This window comes from Bos mutus, chromosome 23 (genome assembly GCF_027580195.1).
Source record: "Bos mutus isolate GX-2022 chromosome 23, NWIPB_WYAK_1.1, whole genome shotgun sequence".
NCBI lineage: Eukaryota > Metazoa > Chordata > Mammalia > Artiodactyla > Bovidae > Bos > Bos mutus.
The window spans coordinates 29471170-29498397 of NC_091639.1; the positions used below are offsets into that span (position 1 = coordinate 29471170).

General features: G+C 40.6%; 1 protein-coding gene across 1 annotated transcript in view; it reads left to right on the plus strand.

The window, feature by feature from the left end:
* The window catches only part of TNFRSF21 (TNF receptor superfamily member 21), a 64157-nt gene extending 39020 nt beyond the window's left edge, over positions 1–25137 (plus strand). Inside the window, 2 exon segments of the mRNA XM_070360763.1 lie at positions 21474–21702; positions 23268–25137. Of these exon segments, the coding sequence (XP_070216864.1) occupies positions 21474–21702; positions 23268–23497 (459 nt within the window). The 3' untranslated portion in view covers positions 23498–25137.
* Positions 25138–27228: the final 2091 nt, after the last annotated feature.

Genomic DNA, 27228 nt, shown 5'->3' on the forward strand with positions numbered 1-27228 from the left:
ATTAAATTTAGGCAGTAGAATGAGAAGTGATTTTTAAAATTATTTTTTATAATGAAAATATTATTTTGTGATTTAAAACATTTAAAAAAATGACAGCTGAAAGGACCCACGAGAAAGATAGGTAGGGCTTTGTTTTACTGTGCTAACTTGAAAGAGGGAGCCATCCTCGTTTTAATCGAGGAAGAGCCAACAGTGGTTTATGTGCCAATCCATTCTTTCTTGGGAGGACTGGCTGAGGTTTGCGATGTTCGGTCAGATTTGCCTAAAACTTATTTCGTTTTTGGTTTCTGCACATCTGTGTCCTCTTGCTCTGTGTACACTCAGCAGTCATTTAGAATTTGTTCCTAGTCTATAAAGTACTTTCTTTTTGGGGTTGGTGATGACGGTAGTGGAGTATCGTCTACACCAGGTGACCTTGGCAAGTAACCTTGGTATGTTTCTCTGATGGTTCCATTGAGTTCCATCAACGGAGCACTTGCTTTATTCCAGGCTCTGTCCTAGGTCCTGGGAAAGGCGGGCCCAAAGATGCAGACTCCATGGAGGAGACTGCATGTCAGGGAAAGTAGTTTTTTCCTTGTTCATATCTCCTCCATATATATAAAATATTTTAGTATCTATTTTTTGTTATTTTTTAAGAGACAGTAGCACTAAAACATTCTGTAGCTTTCTCCTTGGTTCTAGTGTGGCCCGCATTTTGGGATGAAGGCTGAGAGGGCAGAAGCTTCTTGTTCCGTGTTTTAATTATGTCCATCATTGTCTGGCAGTGTTGTGGACCCAGCTACGATTCTAATTTTAATAGCCAATGAGCATGGATTTCTGGTTGCCAGCTCTTATTAATGGTGCAGCTTGTTCCTAGTTTATCTCTCAGATTTGTGGAGTCAAACAAGAGAATCAGAGAACACAGGGGGCCTAATTGAGACTTAGTTTTTCCATTTTCTGGTGGATTTGTATTCTGTGTGTATGGTGGTATTGCTGGCAATTTGAGACTTTGCCCCAGGAGTTAATGGGCTCTTAATGTGTGAAAATGACTTTGTGTGTGTGTGTTTAAAATGGTTAATGTTTTTTTCCTGTTCATGAGCCTGAGAACACCTATGTTATGTTCCACTCAGAGGATTGGTCCTGGTGTTCCTTTTGGTTACCTCTGTCAGGAACAGCTGGTCCATTATTAACCTTGGTGGCCTATTAGCCATTTATGTATTAAACACATCCAGAGTCTGACTTAAAAACAAAATTATGCATTAACAAATTATAAGTACAATTTACTTTATGGTGTACTGTTCTTTGAATTTTTTTAAAGACCATTTTTTAGAGCAGTTTTAGGTTTAAAACAAAATTGAGAGGGAAGTTACATGCACCGCCTCCCCCTCATTCACCATTATCAGTTATCAGTCAAAAGAGGGGTATCAGGGGTGTCCGTCAAAAGAGTTTCTACCAAGAGGGAACCTATAATGACATATCATAATCACCCAAAGTCCATAGTTTGCCTTAGAGTTCACTCTTGGTGCTGTACAGTCCTGTGGGTCTGGGTAAATGACGCATGTCCATCATTATCACACAGAATATTTTCACTGGCCAAACAGTTCCCCATGGTTTACCCATTTCTCTCTTCCCCACTCCCCACACCTCCCCCATCAACCACTAAGCTTTTTCAGCGTCTCTTACAGTTTCGCCTTTTTCAGAATGTCGTGTAGTTGGAGTCATGGGGTGTTTTTCAGATTGACTCCTTTCACTCAGGCGTCTGCATTTAAGCTTCCTGCACGTCTGTTTATGACTTGATAGCGGATTTGTTTTTAGTGCTGTTTCATTGTCTGGGTGTATCACAGTTTGTTTTTTCATTCACCTGCCTGACTCTTTTCTTATCTGAAGTGTGGCCTGAGTTTCTCAGGACACTCTTCTTTCAAGTTCAATAAGAAAATGGACCCCAGCCTTCCAGAATCATCTCTATTCTTTCCGTCCCAGGCATGAACTTTTGAGAGAATCAGCAAAGGACAGTAGTTGGAAATTACTGGGATTTTGCCAGAACTCTTTAAAAAACAAAACAAAAGCCTAATACAACTTTCCAAATTGTATGTTGTCTCTTTTTTCCATCCTTTAACTTTTTTTTCCTGTGTCTTATAAAGAAAGCCTTTTGTAAGTAAATATATTGAAGGTTTAAAAAAATCTATTCTAATAGTTTTGTTGTTAAGAAAATTTCAGTGTGGTAACATTTTTTAATGTAATTTAAAAATGCTTTCTTTACTCATATATTTGGGTTTAAATATACCATCTTATTATTTTTTATATTTGTCTTATCTGTTCTCTTCCCCTTTTCCTTTCTTGTAAATAGGGTGTTTTTATTATTCTACTTTTCCTCTCATTAACTTCTTAGGTACACTTTTTTTTTTCTTTTTACTTTACTTTTAATGGATACCCCAGAGATTACCACACACAGTTAAATTATGAACTGTTTTATAAATGTGTACTTTTTATTATTTTCCAGACAACACAACAGCCCTAAAAGACTTTAAACATATTTATCCCCCTCTTGTGTTTTGTTGTCATACATTTTATTTTTTTAAGTTATTAATAATTTTTATTGGAGTATGATTGTTTTACAATGTTGTGTTCGTTTCTGCTGTACAGCAAAATGAATCAGTTATATCCCCTCTTTTTTGGATTTCCTTCCCATTTAGGTCACCACAGATCCCTAAGTAGAGTTCTCTATGCTATACAGCAGTTTCTCATTAGTTATCTATTTTAATAGTATCGATAGTGTATGGGCTTCCCTGGTGGCTCCTGGTAAAGAATCCATCTGCCAGTGCAAGAGATACAGTTCAGTCTTTGGGTCAGGAGGATCCTCTGGAGAAGGAAATGGCAAGCTTACTCCAGTATTCATGCCTGGGAAATCTCATGGACAGAGGAGCCTGGTGGGCTACAGTCTAGGGGGTCACAAAGAGTCAGACACAACTTAGCAACTAAACAATAACATCAGTAGTGTATATATTTCAATCCCAGTCTCCCAGTCCGTCCCCTGGTATCCATATGTCCATTCTCTATGCCTGTGTCTCTGTTTCTGCTTTGCAAATATGTTCATCTGTATTATTTTTCTGGATATCATATATTAAGTGATATTATGTATTTGTTTTTCTCTTTCTGACTTACTGTCATACATTTTAACACTACACATTTCTTAGCCTCCCAAAGGCATAATTATTATGATTTTACACAGTCACACTCCATGTAGATTTACCTGCTTACTGATTTTTTTCTGTTGCTCACTCCCCATGTTTGCCTGAGATCCTTTTTCTTTGGCCTAAAGAATACTTAGCGTTGGTTTCCAGCAATAAACTCTGTCTTTCTTCATCAGGAAAATGCCCACTGACTAAAATAAATTGCATTATTTGGGCTTTGTTTTTGAAGGAGAGCCGGAAAAATGGAACTTAAACTTGACAGTTAGTTTTTCTTTCAGTACTTTCTAGCCCGAGTTTAAGTTGCCCCTGCTAAATAGCAAGGGAGAGGATGCAATTTTATTTTTAAATCTGTATTACATAACAAATTGCATGGGCACTATTATGCCAGGCACTTTGGGCAATGCAAAGACAAGGAAAAACGGAGTCATTGCTGACAGAGAAACCTGCTATTGAAGGGAAGAAAGGTGTACATCTTTTATCTAAGGGAGTAAACCCAGGAGGGAGGGAGGAGGGAATTGGTGGGTGTGCAGTTTATCAACATAAAGGCTCCAAGTCAGGATGTCAGTGTGAAGAGCGTACCGGGTTAAATTCCTGTCCTGGTCACATACGTGGCATCACTGACTCGGTTTTTCCATGAGAAAATGGGAACACCCTTAGTGCCTGTCCTCTGAGCTGTTGTGAAATTAGGTGAGTGTGACCCAGAGAAAACCCTTGGTGAATGTTTACCATGAATCACTGCAATTATTCCCAGGCTCTAGAGGCAAGAGAGATGGAAGAATGTTCTTGACTAGCTCCAACTCACGTATCAATAGATTCTTTAAATCCTGAACACCAAGGGTCACTGTGTCGGATAGGGAGAGACTGCCAAGTTCAAGACTGCTCGATGGGCAGACGGTTAAGCATGAGGGTTGCCATCTGCATTCAGTGCCCAAGAACTGGAAATTCCAGCTAGTTGTAAATATTTATTCTTGTACTGCCTGAGTGAGTGTTCCTAGGCTGGCAGGAATGTTTTCTCTAGTGAAGAAACAAAGGGGATGGTGTATGTAGACAACGGCCTGCTCTTTCAAGGGCTGTCAGAAAAAGGATACAGAATTGAGCAACTGGATTTCTAGGTTTCCTTTTATGTTGTTGCTTGTTTGTTTTTTTTTTTTTTTTCGGATCTTTTTATATTCAAATAGGCTTACCCAGTGTACTGGTTTTCCTTTCTTCCCCCTCATCTTGGACTTGCTTCTTTCTCTGCAGGAAACCTTAGGCAAATGATTTCTCTGTCTCTTATTTTTCTATTTAAAATGGGAATTCAAGTGGTATATTTTCTTTTTTTTAGCATTAAATCAGATAATGGCTTGTTAAACTATGGGATGTAAAAACGTAGGATATGAAAGTGATGCTTACTGGCTAGGTTCAGAAGTCGTGGTAATTTGAATTTCCCAGCCTTCCTTTAGAGTTTCATTTTGAGAAAGGGAGGGAAAAGGAATTTTATGTACATTTAAAAATGATAAACAAGGTCCTATCATGTAGCACAGGGAACTATTAATATATTCAATATCTCGTAATAAACCATAATGGAAAAGAATATGAGAAAGGAAGTATCTGTGAAAATGAATCACTTTGCTGTACATCGGAAACCAGCCCAACGTTGTAAATCAGCTGCATTTCAATAAAAGGGAATGATCATATTAAAAACAACCACAATCATTTAAAATAGTATAAAGCATTACTTTAGCTGCCTGCTTTGACCAGAGATTCACAAATACAAAGGGTTGGTGTTGATCAGGCAGAGGGTTTGGGGTGTCTCAGCCCTCTCTCCCTCCTTTCATGAGATTAGCTAGATTAAAACCATACTGTAATGTATGGTTTTATTGATGAATTGGTGAATCTGAAACCAGAATTGTTGTGGTTAATGTCTATATAGTAGAATGATTCTTTGTTAGAAATTCTTAATCCTTTCCAGAAACCACATTGGAGACCTCGGTCCCAGGGACAGTTCTCTCTCTCTCAACCATAGTGGACTCTGTGTTGGAGACTGAGTGGTTTTGCTCTGTATAATCTGCTGGGAGAATCTTAATTGTGAGATGATGAGCACTGGCATTCTGTCTGTGAGGACAGTACCACTGCTTCTGCTGAAAAGGGAACTATAGTTACTCAATTTTTTTTTTATCAGCTACAGGATGCAGCTGTCTTGATCTACGTTGTCTGAGAGCAGCTCTTTTCAGAAATTTAATATAGTGAGGGCGAGTGGAGGCAAATACCAGCTGTACAGTTAGCTGTTGACTTTTTGGCTTTTCAGATTTGCCCTTAACTTGCCAGTTGACCGTCTCTTAGAAAACAGGGATTACTGTCCTAAGGCCTTGAGATGTTAGCTAAACTGGCATGTATCGAGCCCTTGACTTCTGCTATGTGGCCACTGCATGGGGGTCATTTCAGGTCAAGTTACTTAATTTGCAGAGTGTGACTGTGGGTTCTGGGGAACTTGCCGTATGGTGAGAAGCCGACTCTGTAAAAGCATGCTGACACACGAAAGGCCAGATACTTTGAGCAATGCTTGTGTTTAAGGTGGTGGTTGTGTACAAAGGAGCCAGGCCTATGAAGAAGCCTTTAGACATTTAATGACATTTCAGGCCATTCTACTTATTGTCATACTCCATGGTTTCATTCAGTTAGTCAACAATCTTTTGTAGAGCAGCAGCTGTGTGCCTAGGACTATGTAAAGAAGAAAGGTGTGTGCCTTGCTTACTCACCGAGATGGAGACATATGTGCAAATAATGACAGTTTAGTGGCATAGGCAAGTGTTGTAATAGAAGTGTACATGAGGAATTGTAACATCAGAAGATAAGGGTACTCAACCCATGACAATATACCTAGAAAATAAGGACAGATGTATACATTTCTATTTAAAAAAAAATTTTTTTTTAAAGACAGACTCTAATTTCTTTCAAGAGTATATTTTGGTCTTCTTGTCCAAGACTTTCTCATGAGGTTTCTGCCCAGGGAGCCCCATCTGTTTTTTTTACACTAAGGTCTTCTCAAACTTTTGAGTCTACGAAGAACATGTATTTTCCTTGGAATTTTGTTTCATTTGGTTCAGTAGCAAGCTTATCAGAAGGTTCATTGTTCTGTAATAGGAAAGGTACAAGAATGAGGCTTCAGTGTCTCACTTCACATCAAGTGCAGGAGTTGGAACTTTGAATCTCCAAGAACTAGCAAAAGGAGCTGACATAACCAACAATTAGACCTTTGTCTCATAAACATCTGGTGAAATCTCATGTAAATAGTAGAGATAATGATTGTACATGCCCAGGCCTGCACTTGACATCTACTAGTGGGGCTCAGTACATCTTAGCTACTGTTTTATGGTTGGAATTTGAGTTCCATACACTCCTTTTTTGACTTAAGCAATAGCAGTCTACTTTCTGTAAATGCATGTTATGGAGAAAGTGAACCAGTGTTTGCCACATATCTGCCGTGTCCCAAACACTGTCTAGGTGCTTTGCATCTGCTTTTATCTAGCAAGCTTCATGGCCCTGTGAGAAACAGGTATTAGAATTAACATATATTTCTGTATTTTGTTGAAAGCTGTGTCAGCCATGTATGTACCATTATTATAGGTACCACTAAGAAAGCAATGAAAACATTGTGAATTATAGTTGTTAGATACAGCCCAATTTCAGACATGTTAAAGCATTTGAAGTGTGACAGGTGATAGAAAAGTCTGGGAAACAGATTCTTGGGATCTTGGGACTGGGTATACCCTCCCTCCCTAACACACACATACTTAGACATGCTTTCTTTTTTTTTTTTTTTTTAGTAGCCTTTACTTTTTTATTAATGAATTTTTTTGTTTGGTTGCACCACGTGGCATGCAGGATCTTAGTTCCCCAACTAGGGATTGAACGTGTGCTCCCTGCAAGTAGAAGCACAGAGTCCTATCCACTGGACTGCCAGGGAAGTCCCTTTCATAGCCTTTAAAGGTGGGATGGTTTGACACAAGCAATTTATTTAGCAAACATTAAAGGAACACCCATTTTGTTTCAATGTCTGTACTAGGCACTAGAGATACTAAATGAAAACACACATTATATACAATGGAATACCACTCAGCCATTAAAAAAAAAGAATGAAATTTTGCCATTTGCAGCAACGTGTGGACTTGGAGGGTGTTACGCTTAGATATCAGACAGAGAAAGACAAACACTATATAAATCACTTATATGTGGAATCTAAAAAAATACACCAGACAAGTGAATACAACAAAAAGGAATCAGACTCACAGATAATAGAGAACAAACTAGCAGTTTGGAAGGGAAGCAGGGAGGAGCAAAATAAGAGATGGGGAGAGGGAGGTAAAACCATTGGGTGTAAGATAGGCTAAAAGGATATACAGCTGATATTTTGTAATAGCTGTAAATGAAAAGTAACCTTTCAAAATTATATTAAAAAAACAAAGAAAACAGACACACACCAAAACACACAGAAACAGAATCATCGCTCAAGATGCCGGCATTTTATAGCAGGGGTGCATGTGTGAGCCAGATGTTGGAATATCCTCTGTGAAATGGCCATACAGGGGACTTGAAATGGGCTTTTCTTTTTTTCTTGGGACGGTGTCTCTACATTCAGAAAAGGCTGAGTCTATCGGTGGATGATAGAGATGGGGAGTGGGAGGTAAAACTATTTTCTGCCCCTTTAATCCACATCCTTACTGGCTTCCTCAAAAAGTGCATTCGAGAGAAACAGAATCAATATTGTGAAAAGAAGCTTGTTTTCTCCATGAATTACTGCTGGATGTCATATTTTGTTTTTTTAAAGCCAAAACTCATATTCAGACAAAGTTTAATATCTTTCGCTTTTGGCCTGGCTTCTCCATCCTATGTTCATGAGACTTGTCTCTTCATCTGTTATAACCCAAGTGCCAAAAGCATATACACTGACTGTTAAGGAATTATATTTCAGTCAGCAGTAGGCTTTATTGTACACTAGTTAATTTCATTGTTTTGATCACTTGTGCGTGCGTGCTCAGTCGCTTCAGTTGTATCCGACTCTGTGTGATTCTATGGACTGTAGCTTGCCAGGCTCCTCTGAAAATGGGATTCTCCAGGCAAGAATACTGGAGTGGGTTGCCACGCCTTTCTCCAGAGGATCTTCCCAACCCAGGCATCGAACCCGAGTTTCTTTTGTCTCTTGCATTGGCAGGCGGGTTCTTTACCACTAGCACCATCTGGTAATTGCTTATTCCTCACCATTTCCTTGAGGGAGAGACAGCTGTCATTTCTAATTTCCCCATTAATTTTTTTTTTTTGTAACAGAAGAAACTTTGATTTAGCCACAGTTTGGGCTGAGTCAGGGGCAGGCTGAAACGACCAAACATTAAAATGGCTTAGGGAAAAAAGTACTAGGGAAAGAGGTGGAGGAAGTGTTTGGTTTTTATAATCATTTATTTACACAATAAGTAAGTGTCTTTTGAGAATGATATGAAACACAGAAGCCATACAAGAAAAATTAAATTACTTAATATGTATATGAGCCAGAAAACACCATATACAAACCAAAGACAAAATAATAACTGGGAAAGTTGCAATATAGGGTTAATTTCCTTTAATAATGAAGGATTTTTGCAAGTTAATTAAGAAACCAACCATCCAAAAGAAAAATGGATGGTTTGTGAATAAGCGCGTGCACAGAAAAGAAATCCTGAAGGCTCTTAAAGGTATAGGGATTTTTTTTTGTAACCTTGCTCAAAATAGAAAAATTCAAATTGAAACCTGCACTGAGATGCAATGTTAACCTCTTAGACTGGCAGAGAGAGAAAGGTATAACTCCACTCTTGTGTTGTAAAGGGAATAGAGAAGGTGGAACAGTATCCATTGCAAATGAGTGTCCACATGAGCCCACCCCAGTGGAGGGCCACCTGGCATGGACCAAAATACACGTGTTTTGACCATGGAGCCCACTCCTAGGAATACATCTTACATATGTTCTTTTTTAAAATTTACTTTATTGAGGTATATTGTAAATCAATGTTGTATTAATTTCTATTGTACAAGAAAGTGTTTCAGTTCTCTCTCTATATATATACACACACATTTTCTTATTCTTTCCCATTATGGTTTATTACAGGATATTGAGTATAGTTCCCTGTGCTATACAATAGGACCTTGTAGTTTGTCCATTTTCTATGTAGTAGTTTGCATCTGCTAATCCCAACCCCCCAATCCACCCCTCCTCCACCTCATCCTACGTATATCCTTACATACATCCTACATACGTGCAGAATGGTTCAGGTAAATTATTCATTGTAGCATCACTTGCTAGTAACAAAAAGGTAGAGGCCACACAAATGCCCTTCAATAGCGAACTAGTTATGTAAGCTCTGGAACATCCATACAGTGGAACAGTACGCATTTATCCAAACCAGTGAGTCAGCTCTTTATGTGCTTAACCTCAAGAAACATTTTTAAACAAAAAAGTGCAAGGTACAGAACAGTATGGACCTAAACTGTGCTACCATATTGTAAAAAAAAAAAAATTTAAAGAATGAAAGAGAAGGTCTGGAATAGGGTGAAGAATATATGTCCAGATTGGTGTAAGTGTAGATTATTCTGGAAGAATACATGGGGAGTTGGTAACAGTTAACACTGGAAGGAAAATGAGAAGCTGACATCATTGATTAGTGAGGGGAAAGTATTTTCAGAGTTCCCTTTTGCACCTGTACCATGCACTGTGTACCACATATAGTCTAATTCTAATGGCATAAATTCAACTAAGATTTTTATTAAGTGACACTAATTTAATCAGATTTGGGAAATTCAGAAAATTTGAGTCAGAAAGATCAGCTTCAGCCTACTTATTTCAAGGTCATGTGTTTTTATGAAATTATTTTCTGTCCATACTTCTAAAAAAAACCATTCTAAAGCCTTTATTTAGCATCATGTAGACTATTTCATTATAATACTTGTTAACTTTAAGACAAGTATTAAAATAACTTACTGGCAGCTACCAAAGGCCCTTTGGAACAATACCTCAGCCTCTGGTTGGGTGGATCAATACCATAAGATTGATTGTCTGCATGCATGCTAAATCGCTTCAGTCCTCAGTCGGCCCACCAGGCTCCTCTGTCCATGGGATGCTCCAAGCAAGGATACTGGAGTGGGTTGCCATGCCCTCCTCCAGGGGATCTCCCTGATCCAGGGATCAAACCCACATCTTTTACCTCTCCTGCATTGGCAGGTGGATTCTTTACCACTAGCACCACCTGGGGGGAGGGGGAGGGCAGGGTTGCCTGGTGGCTCAAATGGCAAAGAATCTGCCTGCAGTGCGGGAGACCAGCGTTCAATTCCTGGGTTGGGAAGATCCCCTGAAGGAGGGTGTGGCAACCCACTCCAGTATTCTTGCCTAGAGAACCCCCATGGGCAGAGGAGCCTGTGGGCTACAGTCCATGGGGTCGCAAAGAGTCGAGCTCGACTAAGCACACTGCCTGGAAAGCCTACCATAGAATTAATAAACCCCAATTAAAGGATCAAAGCTACTGCACAATAAGTCTCTATACATATCTTAAGTACACAGGTACCTGGAAAATTATAAATTCACAGGACCTCCTTTTATATAGTTGGATACTTCTATCGTGTCTTAAGGCAAGCTTATGATTCTTGCAGTCTTTTTTTCGTGATTAGAGTAGTCCCAAGGCTTTTTTTTTTTTTTGTGGGAAAGGTTTCCTAATGAGCAATAGGTCTCACTGAGTTGAGGTTTAGGGAGCCCTGTCGTTTCCAACAGGGCCAGCTCCTCCTGTAATGATGGGGGCTGAGCCCTTGTAAGGCTGGGCGGTGTATTTGATTGTGAGCTGGCTCCAGCTGTGAACTCAGGGAGCCCCCTGACTTACTCTCCTCACTTCCGTTTTTTGAGAAAGCCGGTTGGTGAATCAGCTCAGGGTTGATGTCAGCAGCCTGGACAGCTTGCAGACACACACGCGCTCCGCAGCTGGGCGGCCACGCCCTCCTCGCCTCCCTCCGGAGCCAGCTGGTTCTTACCAGCTCTGGCAGCTTTATACCGCATTGCTTGTGGCTTCCTGTGCCTGTTACCCTGCACACCCAATTCTCTTAAGTTCTCTTGCTTAAGGCAAGGATTGGCTAGCAACCACACCTTGGCTTAAATGTGGCTGGTTTTTTAGCCCTTGGGATTCAGTTTTGAAATGAACTCTTAAGATCAGGATTAGCAAATGGCATGTATATACGCTATAGACAGATGGCTTCCCTGGCCCGTAGCTCAGTTGGTAAAGAATCTGCCTGCAGTGCAGGAGACTCGGGTTCGATCCCTGGGCCAGGAAGATCCCCTGGAGCAGGAAATGGCACTCCACTCCAGTATTCTTGCCTGGAAAATCCTATGGATAGAGGAGCCTGTCAGGCTTCAGTCCATGGGGTTGCAAGAGTCTGGACTCGACTTAGGGTCTAAACCACCATGTATAAGACTATAGCAACTGCCTTGACTGGGGCTTGAGATGCTTAAAGGAGAAACACCATGGCCAGCTAACCTGTTGTTGTTCGTGGCTAAGTCCTGTCTTCCTCTTTGCGACCCCATGAACTGTAGCCCGCCAGGGTCCCCTATCCTTCGTTGTCTCTGGGAGTTTGCTCAGATTCATGTCCATTGAGTTGGTGATGCTTATATAACCTGGGCTGATGTTTATATAGAATCTTAAGTAAGGTTGCAGTTGAAACACAATTCTTGAATTATTCTGTGCTTGGACCAATCTAGGGTGGGTTGAGGGTGTCTTTCAAAATAATACTCCAGTGGTTTTGGCATGTTTGGGTCAAGTTAATCCTGAGAGCTTCCTGAGGGTGGGTGAGTTTGTTCCACACGTTCTGCTGTTGGCTTGCAGCTCACCTGGGAAATGCATATTTTAGTGTTCACTCAACTCTGCCACCTCTGTTGTCTGGCACGGGGGTTCCCAGGGACCTTGAACATCTTGGCATCTTGACATTGTACTTCTGTTGCTGCTTCCATCTCCTGACCTCTAGAAAGGAGATCTAGAAAGCATTAAGGCTGCAGTGTCTTAGTGGCAATCATCGCTTGCCAGTTGATGATTTAGATTTAAATGTTAGCTCTGTCCCCTAGTTATGCAATAGAAGCCCCTCTTTGCTTCCCTTTCCTATAATCTGGGTTGGGCGGGAGAAGTTAAGAAGGAAGATCGACAGAGCACTTAACAGTCAGAAGCTTAGGAAAAGTTTGGGGAATTTTTGCCTTCAGGTTATTTGGCCCATAGCCCTTCTTTATGTATTTATTGTCCTCCCTTTAAAAAAAAAGACTCAGGAAGCAAAGAAAAATTAAAGCATAGTACAACGCACATGCATAACCTACCACCTAGATTGAACAATTATGTTTTGACATCTTTGCTTTATCTGTGTTTATGTGTGTGTATGTGTATATGTATATTTCCACTCCACGTTTCTTTCTATAAGACTTCCCTCCAAATTTGTTAGAACTGCCAACCTTTCTTTTAAAGGTTTAGGAATCATCGTCTTCTCAATTTCCTCTTTTTTCTTTATGTTTGCAAAATTTTTTCCTGAGTAAACTTGGCTGCTGTTTCTCATGACCCCTTTCTCTGGATTGTATTGAAACAAGAATTCACACTCAGAAAAATAAAGTCATTGTTTCCTATCAGCAGGGACTTTAACGAAACTTTCCCCTTTTATTGGCGGTGGGATTTTTTTTAAGGGAGAAATCATCTTGTACAGGAATTCTTTAGTATCTGAACTTAGGAATTAAATAGATTCAGGTACATATTTTGAGGAGGTGGGGCTGGTAACCATCATTATCTGAACTCTCATTTAGATCTGAAGTCCAGGAACCACATAACTTTGGGTAACAAAACCTTTCTTATTATCTGAATTCCTTTTCTCTAAACAGAGGAACCACATAGATTCCAGTATCAGGAGATACTTGTATGGTAAGGAGGAAAGTGCTGGTTTTTTATCAGAACCCGGTCTTACATACCTACGTAGACCTATCAAAGGTCATGAAATTTAATTTGATGTTGGCAGCTGGGAGAGTGGGGGAAACAAGCTTGAGATAATATCATCATCCTTAAATAGTTGTAGTTATCTCTTTATTTGTGACTGTAATTCATTTGAGATAGACCTTTAGTGGAAATTGAATTTGTGTTTTTTTAAGTAGTCACTGGTCTGTTGGGATCTGAAATATTTTCTAATAGAAAACAAGGTTATTGGCCACAGTTGAAGTATCTGGTATTTACATAATCTCTCATCTTTACCTCCGGGCAGCCATCCAGCCTGGGTGCAAGATCTGCCATTGAGTTATGGGTCCTCTGGCTCCTGCAGTCTGATGGACAGGGCAGAGCAGCTCCCTGTGGTCATGTGATATCTTTGTATTGAGTTTACAGGGTTTGTCAGTATCTGTAAATACAGTGAGTCTAGACAGCAAAGTGATATGACACAGCAAAGAGGATTAACTTGGATGGAAACTGGATCAAACCTGATCTTTTTTTTTGAAGTTTTGTGGTAAAATACACATAACATGAAATTACTATTTTAATCATTTTTAAGTGTACGATTCAGAGGGATTAAGTCTGTTCCCAGTGCTGTGAACCTTTATCATCCATCTCCAGAACTTTTTCATCATCCCAAACTGAAACTCTCTGCCCATTGAATGATAATGACACATGATCTTTGCTCCTCTGTCTCTGGTAACTACTGTTCTACTTTCTGTCTCTGTGAATTTGCCTATTCTATGTGTGTCTTATCAGTAGAATCATGTAATTTTTAATCTTTTGTGTCTGGTCTGTTTCATTCAGCATTAACAGTTTCAAGGGTCATCCATGTTGCAGCATGTATCAGAGTTTCATTCCATTTTAAAATCTGAATAATATTCCCTATATGTATAAACAGCATTTTGTTTAACTGTTAGCCTGTTGATGGGCATTTAGGCTGTTTGCACCTTTTGAGTATTGGGAATTGGCTGCTCTAAACATTGGTATACAAGTATCTGTTTAATTCCCAGATTTCAATTATTTTGGATACATATGCATAAGTGGAATTGCTGACTTATATGAGAATTCTTCATTTAACTTTCTAAGAAACAACTACAGATTTTAAGTGAAAGTGAAAGTTGCTTTGGCCACCTGATGGGAAGAGCTGACTCATTTGAAAAGACCCTGATGCTGGGAAAGATTGAGGGCAAGAGGAGAAGGGGACGACAGAGGATGAGATGGTTGGATGGCATCACCGAATCGATGGACGTGGGTTTGGGTGGACTCCGGGAGTTGGTGATGGACAGGGAGGCCTGGCGTGCTGCAATTCATGGGGTCGCAAAGAGTCAGATACGACTGAGCGACTGAACTGAACTAAACTGAAAGTCGCTTAGTCATGTCCGACTCTTTTGACTGTACAGTCCATGGAATTCTCCAGGCCAGAATACTGGAGTGGGTAGCCTTTCTCTTTTTCAGGGGATCTTCCCCACCCAAGGATCGAAGCCAGGTCTCCCACATTGCAAGTGGATTCTTTACCAGCTGAGCCACAAGGGAAGCCCATGAATACTGGAGTAGGTAGCCTATCCCTTCTCCAGTGGACTTTCCCAACCCAGGAATCAAACTGGGGTCTCCTGCATTGCAGGCGGTTTCTTTACCAACTGAGACATTAAGGAAGCCCACAGTTTTAAAATATATTTTAAATGTAATTGTGACATCATATTTTTGTGTGAGTGAAATTTGATCAAAATCTGTATTTTAGTTAATAATACTGTATCACATGTTAATTTCCTGTTTTTTTTTTTTTTACAACATAGTATTTCTGTATATTCTCAGAATTGGATTAGAAGTTTCAAACCTCATTCAATTTTTTTTTTTAAATCACTAGATAGTAAGCTTTCTAGCCTTTTAGCAGTAACACTAGATGTCTGAATAAGTGGAACTGTATCAAAATTTTGAGTGAATATAAATTAGAAATTTAGTATTCTATTCATACTTAGTTAAACAAGTGGAATCAAAATGTCATAAATTTTTTAGCTAGACAAAAATGGAGAAGTTTTCTAAAATGTATATTACATTATAATACTATTTATGTATTTGTGTGTACAAATGCTTTTCTATTACACTTGATAAAAGCTTGAAAAAGAACAACAATGAAAGAGAGACAGAGAAACTGGAGAACGTAAATGAGATGGGAGCGCTAAACATGAAACAGAAAAAGAGAAACAAACAATGAAAGTAAAAGATGACCATATAGTCCAGTTGTTTTGAAACATGGCTGCTCATTAGAATCACATCTGGAGCTTTGGAGAAAATAACAGTGGCTTCTGTCATCTTGGGGAGGTTACTTAAACCCCTTTGAGCCATGGTTTGCTCACCTGTAAAATGGAGCTAATAAGAGCTACCTTAGCATCAAATAGATTTGTATATTCGTGTTGCATCATTTAGCTGAGCATTGATGATGACGTTTTTTTAAGTCCTTTTTTGTTTACTGGAGCTGAGTAACAACTGGTCAACTCAGATGGAATAACAATTAGTTTCCATTGAATTTAGCAAATGTGTTTTTGAAAACCATCTTTAAGTGATAGAAATTTTCACAAATGTGGCATAAGAATTCTTCCTACTTTCTAAGTATTGGATGAGATCCGGAGGGAAGGTTCAGTTGGAAGGGAGACTTTTGATTGTAAGGTGCTTTCTCCTTAACCCTATCAGGCATATTTGGCTACAGAGGGGAGAGAGAAGGGTCTTATGGAATCTGACTGGGTGATGCCAGGAGCCAAGGGGTTAAGTTGAACCATTTTGGCAGATTGGCAAAGGGCATTCAGGCTGGGTAATTAAGGCTTCATTTCAGGAGATCACTGATGCATCAAAGTTGTTAATTAGTTTTATGAAAACAGATTGTACAACCACGGGGAGATTGTAATTGGGTAGTAATTGAAAATAACTCAGTGCTAAACCTTAGTTGAGGAACCAGTGGGAGTAACTTGGAAGGAGAAAGGGAGCTGGGGGGTCTGCAGGTGGTGAGGGGAGAGAACGAAAAAGCCGTAGTGAGACAAACAATAAGCGAGACAATGTGAAGAGAGATGACCTAGAGTAACCTTATTCTTTTAGAAATGAGGAAACAAGTCTGAAAAGGGACAAGGTTTTTCTAAGACCATACAGCTAGTTATCCATAGGTTTCTTTTCTTCCCTTGCCATGGTGTTCCAGGATTGGCATGACTTTGATTCTTAGGAGTTGACTTTGAAGATCATGAAACATGCTGAAAAGAAGGCTTCTGGGGCTGGAGTCCTCCACCCTTTCATGTTTGCAGAGTATCCTCAGGGATGCTGTTCCATCACAGGAGAGAAGCAAAGTCTTCTCAAACCCTTGTTTTGTTGATTTACCACCCTCGCCGTAACTACATCTTTTGCATCCACGGTCCACCATCCCTGGGGCTGGAGAAACTCTTCAGGCTTCCACAGTGCGTCATCCTAGGAAAGGCCAGTCAACAGGGAAGTGAGTTTTGGTTTGATATTAAAAGAGGAGAGTTAATTTTTCATTGGGGTATAGCTGATTTACAATGTGGTGTTAGTTTCGGGTGTATAGCAAAGTGATTCAGTTATACATCCACATATATTGTGATATTGTTGTTTAGATCCTTTTCCTGTAGATGTTGTTACAGAATACTGAGTTCCCTGTGCTACATGGTAGATCCTTGTTGATCATCTGCTTCATCTATGGTAGTGTATGTGTGTTAAGAGGGGAGTGAGTTTTGAGCTTCAGTTTCAGGTTGTGATTTGACTGCGCACCCAAAACGGGCAGGTGGATTTGGGGAGCTGGTTGAGGGAGGGAGGGGTGGGTTGCAAGAATAAACTAGAGTTTGCTCTTTCCGGTGCTACCTGGGACAAGTTACATCATTGTTCTCACCAACGCTGCCCAAGCCTCTGTAACCCAGAGACATTCAAGGCCACAAATCTCAGTCAATAGCTTGTGTACCTAATCTCTTTGATTGGTTCCTTGTACTCAGTGGTTCTGGTAAATCAGAAAGGCAAGTAGTCAGCAGTGAAGCTTTAGGTATGACTCAGGTGTCAAGTATGGTGAACCACTTATCTCTCTTTTCTTATCCGTTTGGACCAATAAATACAGTATCTGGAAGGACAAAGTGCATTTGCATGGAAACTAATCAGGAGAACATTTGGGGTTCATTTGGCCAAAATCATTGGGGTTTAGCTGATTTACAATGTGGTGTTAGTTTTGGGTGTATAGCAAAGTGATTCAGTTATACATCCACATATATTGTGATATTGTTGCTTAGATTCTTTTCCTGTAGATGTTATTACCGAATACTGAGTTCCCTGTGCTACATGGTAGGTCCTTGTTGATCATCTGCTTCATCTATGGTAGTGTATGTATGTGAAGAGGGGAGTCATGTCAAATCGTGTGGTCTTGAGCTTCACACCATAGACCCATATAGATTTGGGCTACTTGGGAAGCTCTCTCCTCACAGTCCCTGCTCCCTCCCCCTTCTTGGTCTGTCTTTCTGTCTAACCCTTATTTCTCAACTGAGTCTTCTAAGTTAGCATGATTACCTCATGGCTATAGAGCAAAAACAACTCTACTATTCAAGTTTCTCCAAAGGAACTTCAAATATCTATCTGGTGGATCCATTGCCTTTACTGGCCAAGTTTTCCCAGAGGCCTTTAAGTCAGTATTTGCCTCGCTGCAATAAGTTGGGAGGACTGTTGTCCTTTTGTACGTGTGAACGCTTAAGAAAAGTACAGAGAGGTGCTCAGTCAAGTAGATGATTTTCCAGCTGTCCTGTTCCGTGGCTATCAATAAAAATAAGAACTATTACAGCCACATTTTCAAGTTAACAGAGGGAAAACACACTTACCAGTGGTGAGTGTGTTTTTAAAATAACATTGTTTTTCTAATTATAAAAATCAATGTTCCTGTAGAGGGGCTCTGTATCAATATAGAGGGGTGGGATGGGGCGGGAGATGGGAGGGAAGTTCAAAGGGGACGGAATATATGTATACCTATGGCTGATTCATGTTGAGGTTTGACAGAAAAAAACAAAATTCTGTACAGCAATTATCCTTCAATAAAAGAATTAATTTAAAAAAGTTAGTGTCCCTGTAGAGCATTTGGAAAGCTTAAAGAAGAAAAAGGAATAAACTAAGTTACTCAGGATCTCTTTTGTGGATATTTTGATAAGTTTATGTTCAGATCTTTTCCAGGAGGATATAGCCTGTTTCTGTAGACATCTGGCTTTCTTGTTTAGAGCATTTCTTCTTTTTTAGTACCTGAATCTTTTTATAAGTGCTCTTTATTTGCTATAAACTCAATACTGAACCATGAACTTTCTGAACTGATAAAGAATTAATTATTACACACATCCTGAAGCCCCGATTTCTTTTTTTGTTGTTTATTATTTTTGGTTGCACTGGGTCTCCCTTGCTGTATGGGGGCTTTCTAGTTGTGGTGAGCGTGGGATACTCTTCGTTGCAGTACTCTGGCTTCTCATTGTAGTAGCTCCACTTGTTGCACAAGCTCTAGGTGCCTGGTCTTCAGTAGTTGAGGCTCGCAGGCTCTAGATCACAGGCTCAGTATTTGTCGAGCATAGGCTTTAGTTGCTCCACAGCATGTGGCATCTTCCCAGACCAGTGGACTCCTATCCACTGTACCACCACTCAAGTCCAAGCCTCAATTTCTTGTTAGAGAAAGCACAGGTAATACAATGTTTGAGTTTCAGTGTTGCAAACCAATTTTGATAGATATTGTCAACAGAAAAATAAAGGGAGGAAAGAAGTTTCTAGGGGCAGTTTTTGCTTTTTCTGATAGGCAAAAAAATGCAGGTAACTCTAGAGAAATCTGGAATGCAACCAACTACTGTGTATCTTGTACCTAGTAACAGATATCTCTACTTGGTAGCAAAACTGATTTTCTAGAAAGAAATCTAGACAATCGACTGCTTGTCAAACAGTCGATTGTGAGCGCTATTGTGGAGATGCTAAAACCATTCCTAGTGGCATTTTCCCATTCACTCGACTCACTGCTAATGTTTGGACAGCACCGCTTCAGCATTCTGTCTTTCCAAATTGTGTTGGGAATCATGTGCTTAATTTCCACTGATAAGATCCTTTGGTAAAAATGGGGGGAAAATTAAATAATGAACTGAGTTCAGGAAACAGGTGGGTGGACTTCTTAGTCTGTTGGCATGTGACTTGTGGGTGGGAATTTCTTTTTAAAGCAAGAATAGTGCACTATATATTGGCTGACTGCATTATCCGTGTACTGGAGTGTAGACAAGTGTTCTTTGTCTAATTGAGTTCATGAATGGCCGTGTGCATTTTCAAGGAGGAGGGGCGCATGCCAAGGCCTAATGAATTCAGATCTTCAAAGCATACCTATAAGGGCTTCCCTGGTGGTCCAGTGGCTAAGACTTGCTCTTCCAGTGTACGGGGTACAGATTAGATCCCTGGTCAGAGAACTAAGATACCACATGCCTCAGGCCAAAAAACCAAAACATGAGACAGAAACAATATCGTAACAAATTCACTAAAGGCGTTAAAAATGGTCCACGTTAAAAAAAAAAAAAAAAAACGTATCTGTAAAGCTTGGCTGTGGATCAGAAGGGGACTGGTGGGAATGCATGTTATCCAAATCTTAAGCTTGCACTGGCAGCAGAAGCAGGATGTTGGTGGTTTGTACAGGGGACAGATGCTTTGGGGACATTAGACACGCCATCATCAGAGGTCTTCAGAATCTGCACTCAGTTGCAAGAATTTATCTGGGCTCAGAGGTTGTAAAAGAAGCAGTTGTGCTTTTCTTTGTACATTTTACCACTGGTCAGCGTCAGGCTTTGAGATGAGGGTCAGTGTCCTCCTGATTGAGGAACTTGAAAGTGTTTCGCTTGACATGCATGGAGTCAAGTCATGAGGTTTATAATGAGGGTGATTAATAGTTCTGGGAAGAGCACACATCATCCCTTGAACCCTGCCCTGTGTCATCTGGCCACCTGGCTCCCGGATATCCCTCCCAGCCAGAAGAGCAAATAAAAAGATAAGTCAACCGACTGGGAGATGCCACCAGTGCCTGCCACATTTCTAACCTATGGTGTCAAATGACAAGGGCAAGTAGAGATAACCAGCTGGGCTGAGTTGAACATTGGCTTTCTCCCAGGATCTGTGTGCCCTCTTGGGCCTCAGTTATTTCACCTGCAAAATGGGGTGATACTGCTTGTCACTTCTGCCCATCTTCCATGTGCATCCTGGTACAAGCCACAGTTATACCTCACTTGGCCACCATGGCATCATCCTACCTGGTCTCCACACGGTTGAGTCCCAGAGCTAGTTTGAAATGGAAATCAGGAGATGTAGGGTCTAGTCTGAGTCTCAGCCACTTCCTGGCTGAGTGCCCTGAAGACAGTCACTTATCTTCTCTGGGCCTCTTTCCTTACCTGTAAAGAGAACGGTATATTCGTTTGCAAGGGCTGCCGTGATAAAGTATCACAGACAGGGACGCTTAAGCATCCGAAGTGTATTTTCTCACAATTCTGAAGATTAGAAGTTTGAGATTAAAATGTTGGTAGGGTTGATTCTCTATGGTGTGCAGAAGATGACCATCTTCTCCGTGTCTTCGTGTGGCTTCCCCTCTGTGTGTCCGTGTCCTCATCTCTTCTTACAAGGACATTGTTCACATTGGATGAGGGCCCAGTTGTACCTTCATTACCTCTTTAAGGTCTTGTCTCCCAAAATAGTCATGTTCTGAGGTATCAGGAGTTATGAATTCAACATATGAGTTTTAGGGGCACACAAATTCATCTCGAAACAGACAAGAATATGCTGTATATTATCTAACCTATTTCCAGTGGTACAAAATTATATTGTAGGTTGGGGATCTTCCTTTTCACTTTCTTGTCCAGTTACACTCCTGTGAGGTAACAGCTTGATATACACATAATTCCTCATTTTTAATCTTCATACATAATCCTCAGGTGTATTTTGAAGGGTTTATGAGTCTGTGTGTATGTGTATGTATTGCTAGATAGCAATAATGTAAGTTATGGACTGTCAAAATGGGAGAATTTCTCTATAAAATGTTAAGTGGAACAAAAAGTGTCTGGAAAGGGCTTTTAATTTCATTTTTCTCTATAATTTTTTAATTAAAAATTTTATGTTTATGTTTTCAGTTGAAGTAGAGTTGATTGACCATATTCTGTTAGTTTCTGGTGTGCAGCAAAGTGATTCAGTTATATATATATATATATATTCCTTTTCAGATTCTTGTCCATTATAATTTCTATAATTTTGGACTATGTAGTTCACAATGGTTTGTTTCTTCCCACAGCTGGACACTGACAAGCTGGCTCTCCCCATGAGCCCCAGCCCGCTCGGCCCCAGCCCGATCCCCAGCCCCAACACGAAACTTGAGAATTCCACGCTCCTGACAGTGGAACCGTCCCCTTTGGACAAGAACAAGGGCTTCTTCGTGGATGAGTCTGAGCCCCTCCTTCGCTGTGACTCCACTTCCAGCGGGTCCTCCGCGCTGAGCAGGAATGGCTCCTTTATAACCAAAGGTACAGATGGCTGGCAACCCGCATTCGTTCTTAAGTCTCCTCCAGAACAGCCCCTGGGATCTCTCCCTCTATCAGTTCCTCGTTCCAGTAGGAGTAGGATCAGCTGAATGACCTACTCTGGCCTCTGAGGTGAGGCTAGCCTGTGAGAAACTACATCATTACCCACCCGGGACCTGCCTGGAAAATCTTTACAGCCCCTCCTGTCTGGCTGGGAGCCTGTGTCCAGGAGTATCAGTCACCCTTAGTCCTCATGATGTTATCAAGTGTTTCGGGGAAAGTCCGATAACGTGTAGTCTGGCAGGGTTTTCTTTTTTCCTTTTTGCAAATTATTTACCAGGCTTGTAGAACACAGGGATTTAAAGTATAACTTATCTTGAGAGTCTGGAGTATAGGTTTTATTGACTCAAATTAAAATTCGCTCTATTAAGCTTGGTTGCAAATAATGTTTTAAAGATTCTGGACTGACGCTTTTGGTAAATAATCTGCTACTTGCAGTTCTGAATAGCAGGGTAGGGAATTAACAGGTATACTATATTGATGACTGACTTTTGTTAGAAATTTCCTAGTTTGGGTAACACCAGTTATATTTTACTGAAAGGGCTATATTTTATGTTATAGTTTACATATTTATAAAATATATTCTATTTTACATGTTTATATTTTATATAGTCATATATTTATTCTTATAAAGATTTATATTTTAGTTTGTAATTTGGTACATATCATCTTTTAGAGAATACATTTTATAATGGTAATAATAGTTTAGTTTCTTACCCCATTTTAAGATATGACCCAACAAAGCATTATTTTATTTATGTGCCTTGGCTCTTAGAAGTTTACTTTTAAAATATAACAAAGTGAAAGTCGCTCAGTCGTGTCGAACTCTGTGCGACCGCATGTACTTCTCCAGGCCTGAATGCTGGAGTGGGTAGCCTTTCCCTTTTCCAAGGGATCTTCCCAACCCAGGGATCGAACCCAGAACCCAGGTCTTCCATATTGCAGGTGGTTTCTTTACCAGCTGAGCCACAAAGGGAAGCCCAGGAATACTGGAGTGCGTAGCCGACCCAGGAATTGAACCGGGGTCTCCTGCAGGCAGGTTCTTTTACCAACTGAGCTATCAGGGAAGCCCAAAATATAACAGTGTAATTAGAAAGTCAGATGAGCTGATTATTAACTTGGAATGTTTGTGGGGGAAAGACTGGGCTGATCTTTGCTTCCTAACACACACTACAGATGGGAAAAGTAGTGACATTTCTTTCTTTTAAGTTTTTTTAAGTATTTCAGCATCCTCCTGAGTTTTGGAAGAACTTAGAAGTCACTTGAGTCCAGGCAAAATGTCATGTTCCATTAACAACCCAATCAAGCATATCCTTAGGCCAGTCTTGCTTGTTATCTTACGCATAATATTGGCAAAACCCACCGTGTTGTTTACAATGTGCCAGAGCTTCACTCCCTCACCTTGTCAGGGGTGGGGACAGCCTGGGGAGGGGATCACTGTCACCTTAACCCTCCTGTTCCCTAACGCGGTCCCTTTACAGCTGTCCTCTCCCCTCTCTTCCCTGCAGAAAAGAAGGACACAGTGCTGCGGCAGGTGCGCCTGGACCCCTGCGACTTGCAGCCTATTTTTGATGACATGCTCCACATCCTGAACCCTGAGGAGCTGCGGGTGATTGAAGAAACTCCGCAGGCCGAGGACAAGCTGGATCGGCTCTTTGAGATCATTGGAGTCAAGAGCCAGGAAGCCAGCCAGACCCTCCTGGACTCTGTTTATAGTCACCTTCCCGACCTGTTGTAGAACATGAGGAATACTGCACTCTGGAAATTACTCAATTTAGTGGCAGGGTGGTGTTTTTTTTTTTCTTTTTTAATTTTTATTTTTTTGGTGTGTGTGTGCGCGCGTGTGTGTTTAACGGAGTATATGGCCAGTGTTTTGAGTTCTTTCTTTTTAAAAACCCATCTGGGAAATTAGCATATAAGCCTTTTCGACTGTTTCAGAATATCCACCACTGAAGTTTTTTTTTTAGGTTCCCTATTTTCTCTGTTTTGCCTTTGTATGTATTCTCAAAATTGTTCTGTGCACTTTAAATTCACTTAATGAACCACAAAGGCAGTGTGGCTTTTCTCACACACTGGATTGTGAGGCTCTTAACTTCTCAAAAGTGTCATGGCATCTTATGAATGCTATAAGCCGTCTTTGTGTCTCAAAATCCACTTCTGCTTTTATTATTACTATTTTATTATTCGTCATTTATGGATTTTCTTAAGGGTTCAAGAAATGTAAGACCCCATTGAGTTACTGTAATGCAATTAGATTTTGAGTTATCTTTTTAATATGCCTTTTTGGATAGTTCATATTCATGGCTGAAACTTGACCACACTGTTGCTGATTGTATGGTTTTCACCTGGACACCGTGTTGAATGCTTGATTACTTGTGCTCCCCTTACGCTAATCTGCTCTGGGCTGGAGACATGAAGTCCTCACAAGCCATCACGACTTTACTATTCGAGTGGCTTGACAACCAGGCCACCAAAGAACTTGAACTTCATCATTTAGGGATTGAGCTGTTCTGGAACCTATTGCTGCACTTTGGAAAGTCACAATTGAAGTGCTGGTGACAACCGGCACCTTTTCCAAAGAGAATTTGCCCAGCTTTGCTTGACAAGATGTCTTGTTTTTATACACACATAGTCAATAGGTCCAGTCTGCCCTCAAGGCCTTGGTCTTGGTGGGTTTCCTTCATTCAATCACTTTAATTAAAAATGGCTGCAGCTGTAAGAACTCTTACTGATATATTTGCAACTCTGCTCCCATTTATAGACGTGCTGTCTGATGCTCAGTTGATGGATTCTAGCAGAGGTGGTGTGGACTCCCTTTGTGTGGGTGGGGTTTGTGGGTATAATGGTGAGGGACTGATATCAGAAAAATGCCTTCAAGTGTACTAATTTATTAATAAATATTAGGTGTTTGTTACTTGAGTAGTTGAAGTATATTTAATCCTTGTCTTATCTGTGTGTTCAAGGCAGAACTCTTTAATCAGTCTCTTAGAAAAGTATATTCTAAAAACTTCAGCTTTTCTAGGGACTTCTCTGGTGGTTCAGTGGTTACAAATCCGCCTTGCAATGCAGGGGACCTGGGTTTGATCCCTGGTCGGGGAACTAAGCCCCCATGCTGCAACTGCTGAGCCCACATGTTCTGGAGCCCGTGGGCCACAACTAGAGAGCCCACTCGCCACAACCGGAGAGTCTGCGTACCTCGACGAAAGACCCATGTGAGGCAGCTAAGACCCAACACGACCCAAGAAGGAAAGAAAAAAGCATTTCAAAAATTAAAAAAATAAAAACTTCAGCCTTTCTAATTTGTGAATCATGCATATTAGCAAAGATTTGTGTTTGAAAAGGCACCTGGAAATTTCATAGACAAAGACTTCCAAGCGTTGAAGGTGACCAAGCGTTTCCTAGTTTTGTGGAGATGAATCTGAGGCTTGTGCTTTTGAAATTGTCTCTACTTTAAGAAGTGAGGATTTGGAGGTGGAGAGGTTTTAATTGCTGACTAGGCCTTGGACTCTATGCTTCTTACTCATTTCCATCTAGGAAACTAACACTCGTGGGTGGATCTATACAAGTTCACAGACTTCTATATGAAGCCCCATTGCCCCTGAATAACTATGGGGAACTTTCTGGGAAGTATGGCATCTTATGTGGGTGGGACATATTACTTTCCATTTCATCTATTATGTTATAGTTTACATTTCCCTGCATATCCCCCTTAGCTTGGGAACCCTGGCTCTACGGAATTCTCACAGTCAGAACCCTCAGCAACTTTGAGTTCCTCTTTAAGTAAGAAATTGGAAGTGTATACCCAGTCTGAACACTTTGACACCCATGTCAGTGACATGAAAGGGGTTTTCTGCTTTTGTCTACTTCCATGTGGCTGGTTTCTAGAGAGCCATCCTGCGATTTGGTTTCACGGCTCTTGGGCCAGGTTTCCCTTCCTCTTTTGTCAACAGAGCACAGAAACTCTTCACAAAAGGAAAAGCTAAACCAGAATGGGTCCTGGATGGTAGTAGAGACAGATTTTTGTTTGTTTCTCATAAAATTTCAGGAGCACTGTTTACTTTATGTGGGGGTGGAAGACATGAATGAATGAGTCAGCATTGTGGTTATTAAATTTGTAAATTCTTCATAGCTTGGGGATGCTTTTGTTTATTATTTACACAGCTTTATACTTTATTGTGGAGAAGGAAATGGCAACCCACTCCAGTACTCTTGCCTGGGAAATCCCATGGATGGAGGAGCCTGGTAGGCTGCAGTGACTTCTCACATTTATCCTATAAGATAGGAGCTATTATGCCTTTTTATAGATGAAAAGTAGGCTTTATTTTAAAGGCTAAGGAACTTGCTTAAGGACCAACAGAAGAGCTGTAGAGATCAGACTTGAACTTGAATCTGGAGACTGTTTTTTCAGTACTAGAACCTGAACCAGTACACGTTTGTCAGAGATCACGGTGATGAAATGTATCTGGGTTATAGGGGAAAATGCTATACTTAAGTTGAATGAATAAGGTGGCTCAGATAGTAAAGAATATGCAGTGCAGGATACACAAGTTCGATCCCTGCGTTGGGAAGTTCCCCTGGAGAAAGGAATGGCTACCTGCTCCAGTATTCTTGCCTGGAGAATTCCATGAACAGAGGAGCCTGGCGGGCTACATTCCATTGGGTTGCAAAGAGTCAGACACGACTGAGTGAGTAACAATTTCACTTTTTCACTGTAGGGAAAAATGTTATACTTAACCTGAATAAATAATTATGAAAATATAGCGATAGGCTGACAGCTCTTGGTGACGCAAGGGGAAAGGAACATAGGAATTGTGGTTAAACAGAAGTTTAACATTTTTTAAAAATTAATTTTTATTTGAGTATAGTTACTTTACAATGTTCCCTGGTAAAGCGTTTGCCTGCAATGCGGGAGATCCGGGTTCAATTCCTGGGTAGGGAAGATCCCCTGGAGAAGGAAATGGCAATCCACTCCAGCACTCTTGCCTGGAAAATCCCATGGACGGAGGAGCCTGATAGGCTACAGTCCATGCGGTCGCAAAGAGTCGGACACGACTGAGCCACTTCACTTTACAATGTTGTTAGTTTCTACTGTACAGCAAAGTGAATAAGCTATATGTATACATATACCCCATCTTTTGGGGATTTCAGAAGGTTAATATTGAATTAATACGACACATATAGCTATTCTTAAAAAAAAAGCTAAGGCTAGTTGCACTATTAAAAAACAGCTTGTTCTGGTCAGAGTTAATGATGATATGATTCGTATACTACGTTGCTCACCTTGGAGGTTTTCTCTCTGGTTGGAGCTGCCTTACTTTGAGGGGTCTGGGAAACTGTAAGGTCTCCAGTGTAGGGATGAGGGGAATAGACAGGAGAGTAAGAAACAGGAAGGGGAGCAATTGTTGGGAAATCTACACTTGATGAAGATCCATGGAGGCAAGAGAAACACTATCTTGAGTAATCTGAAAG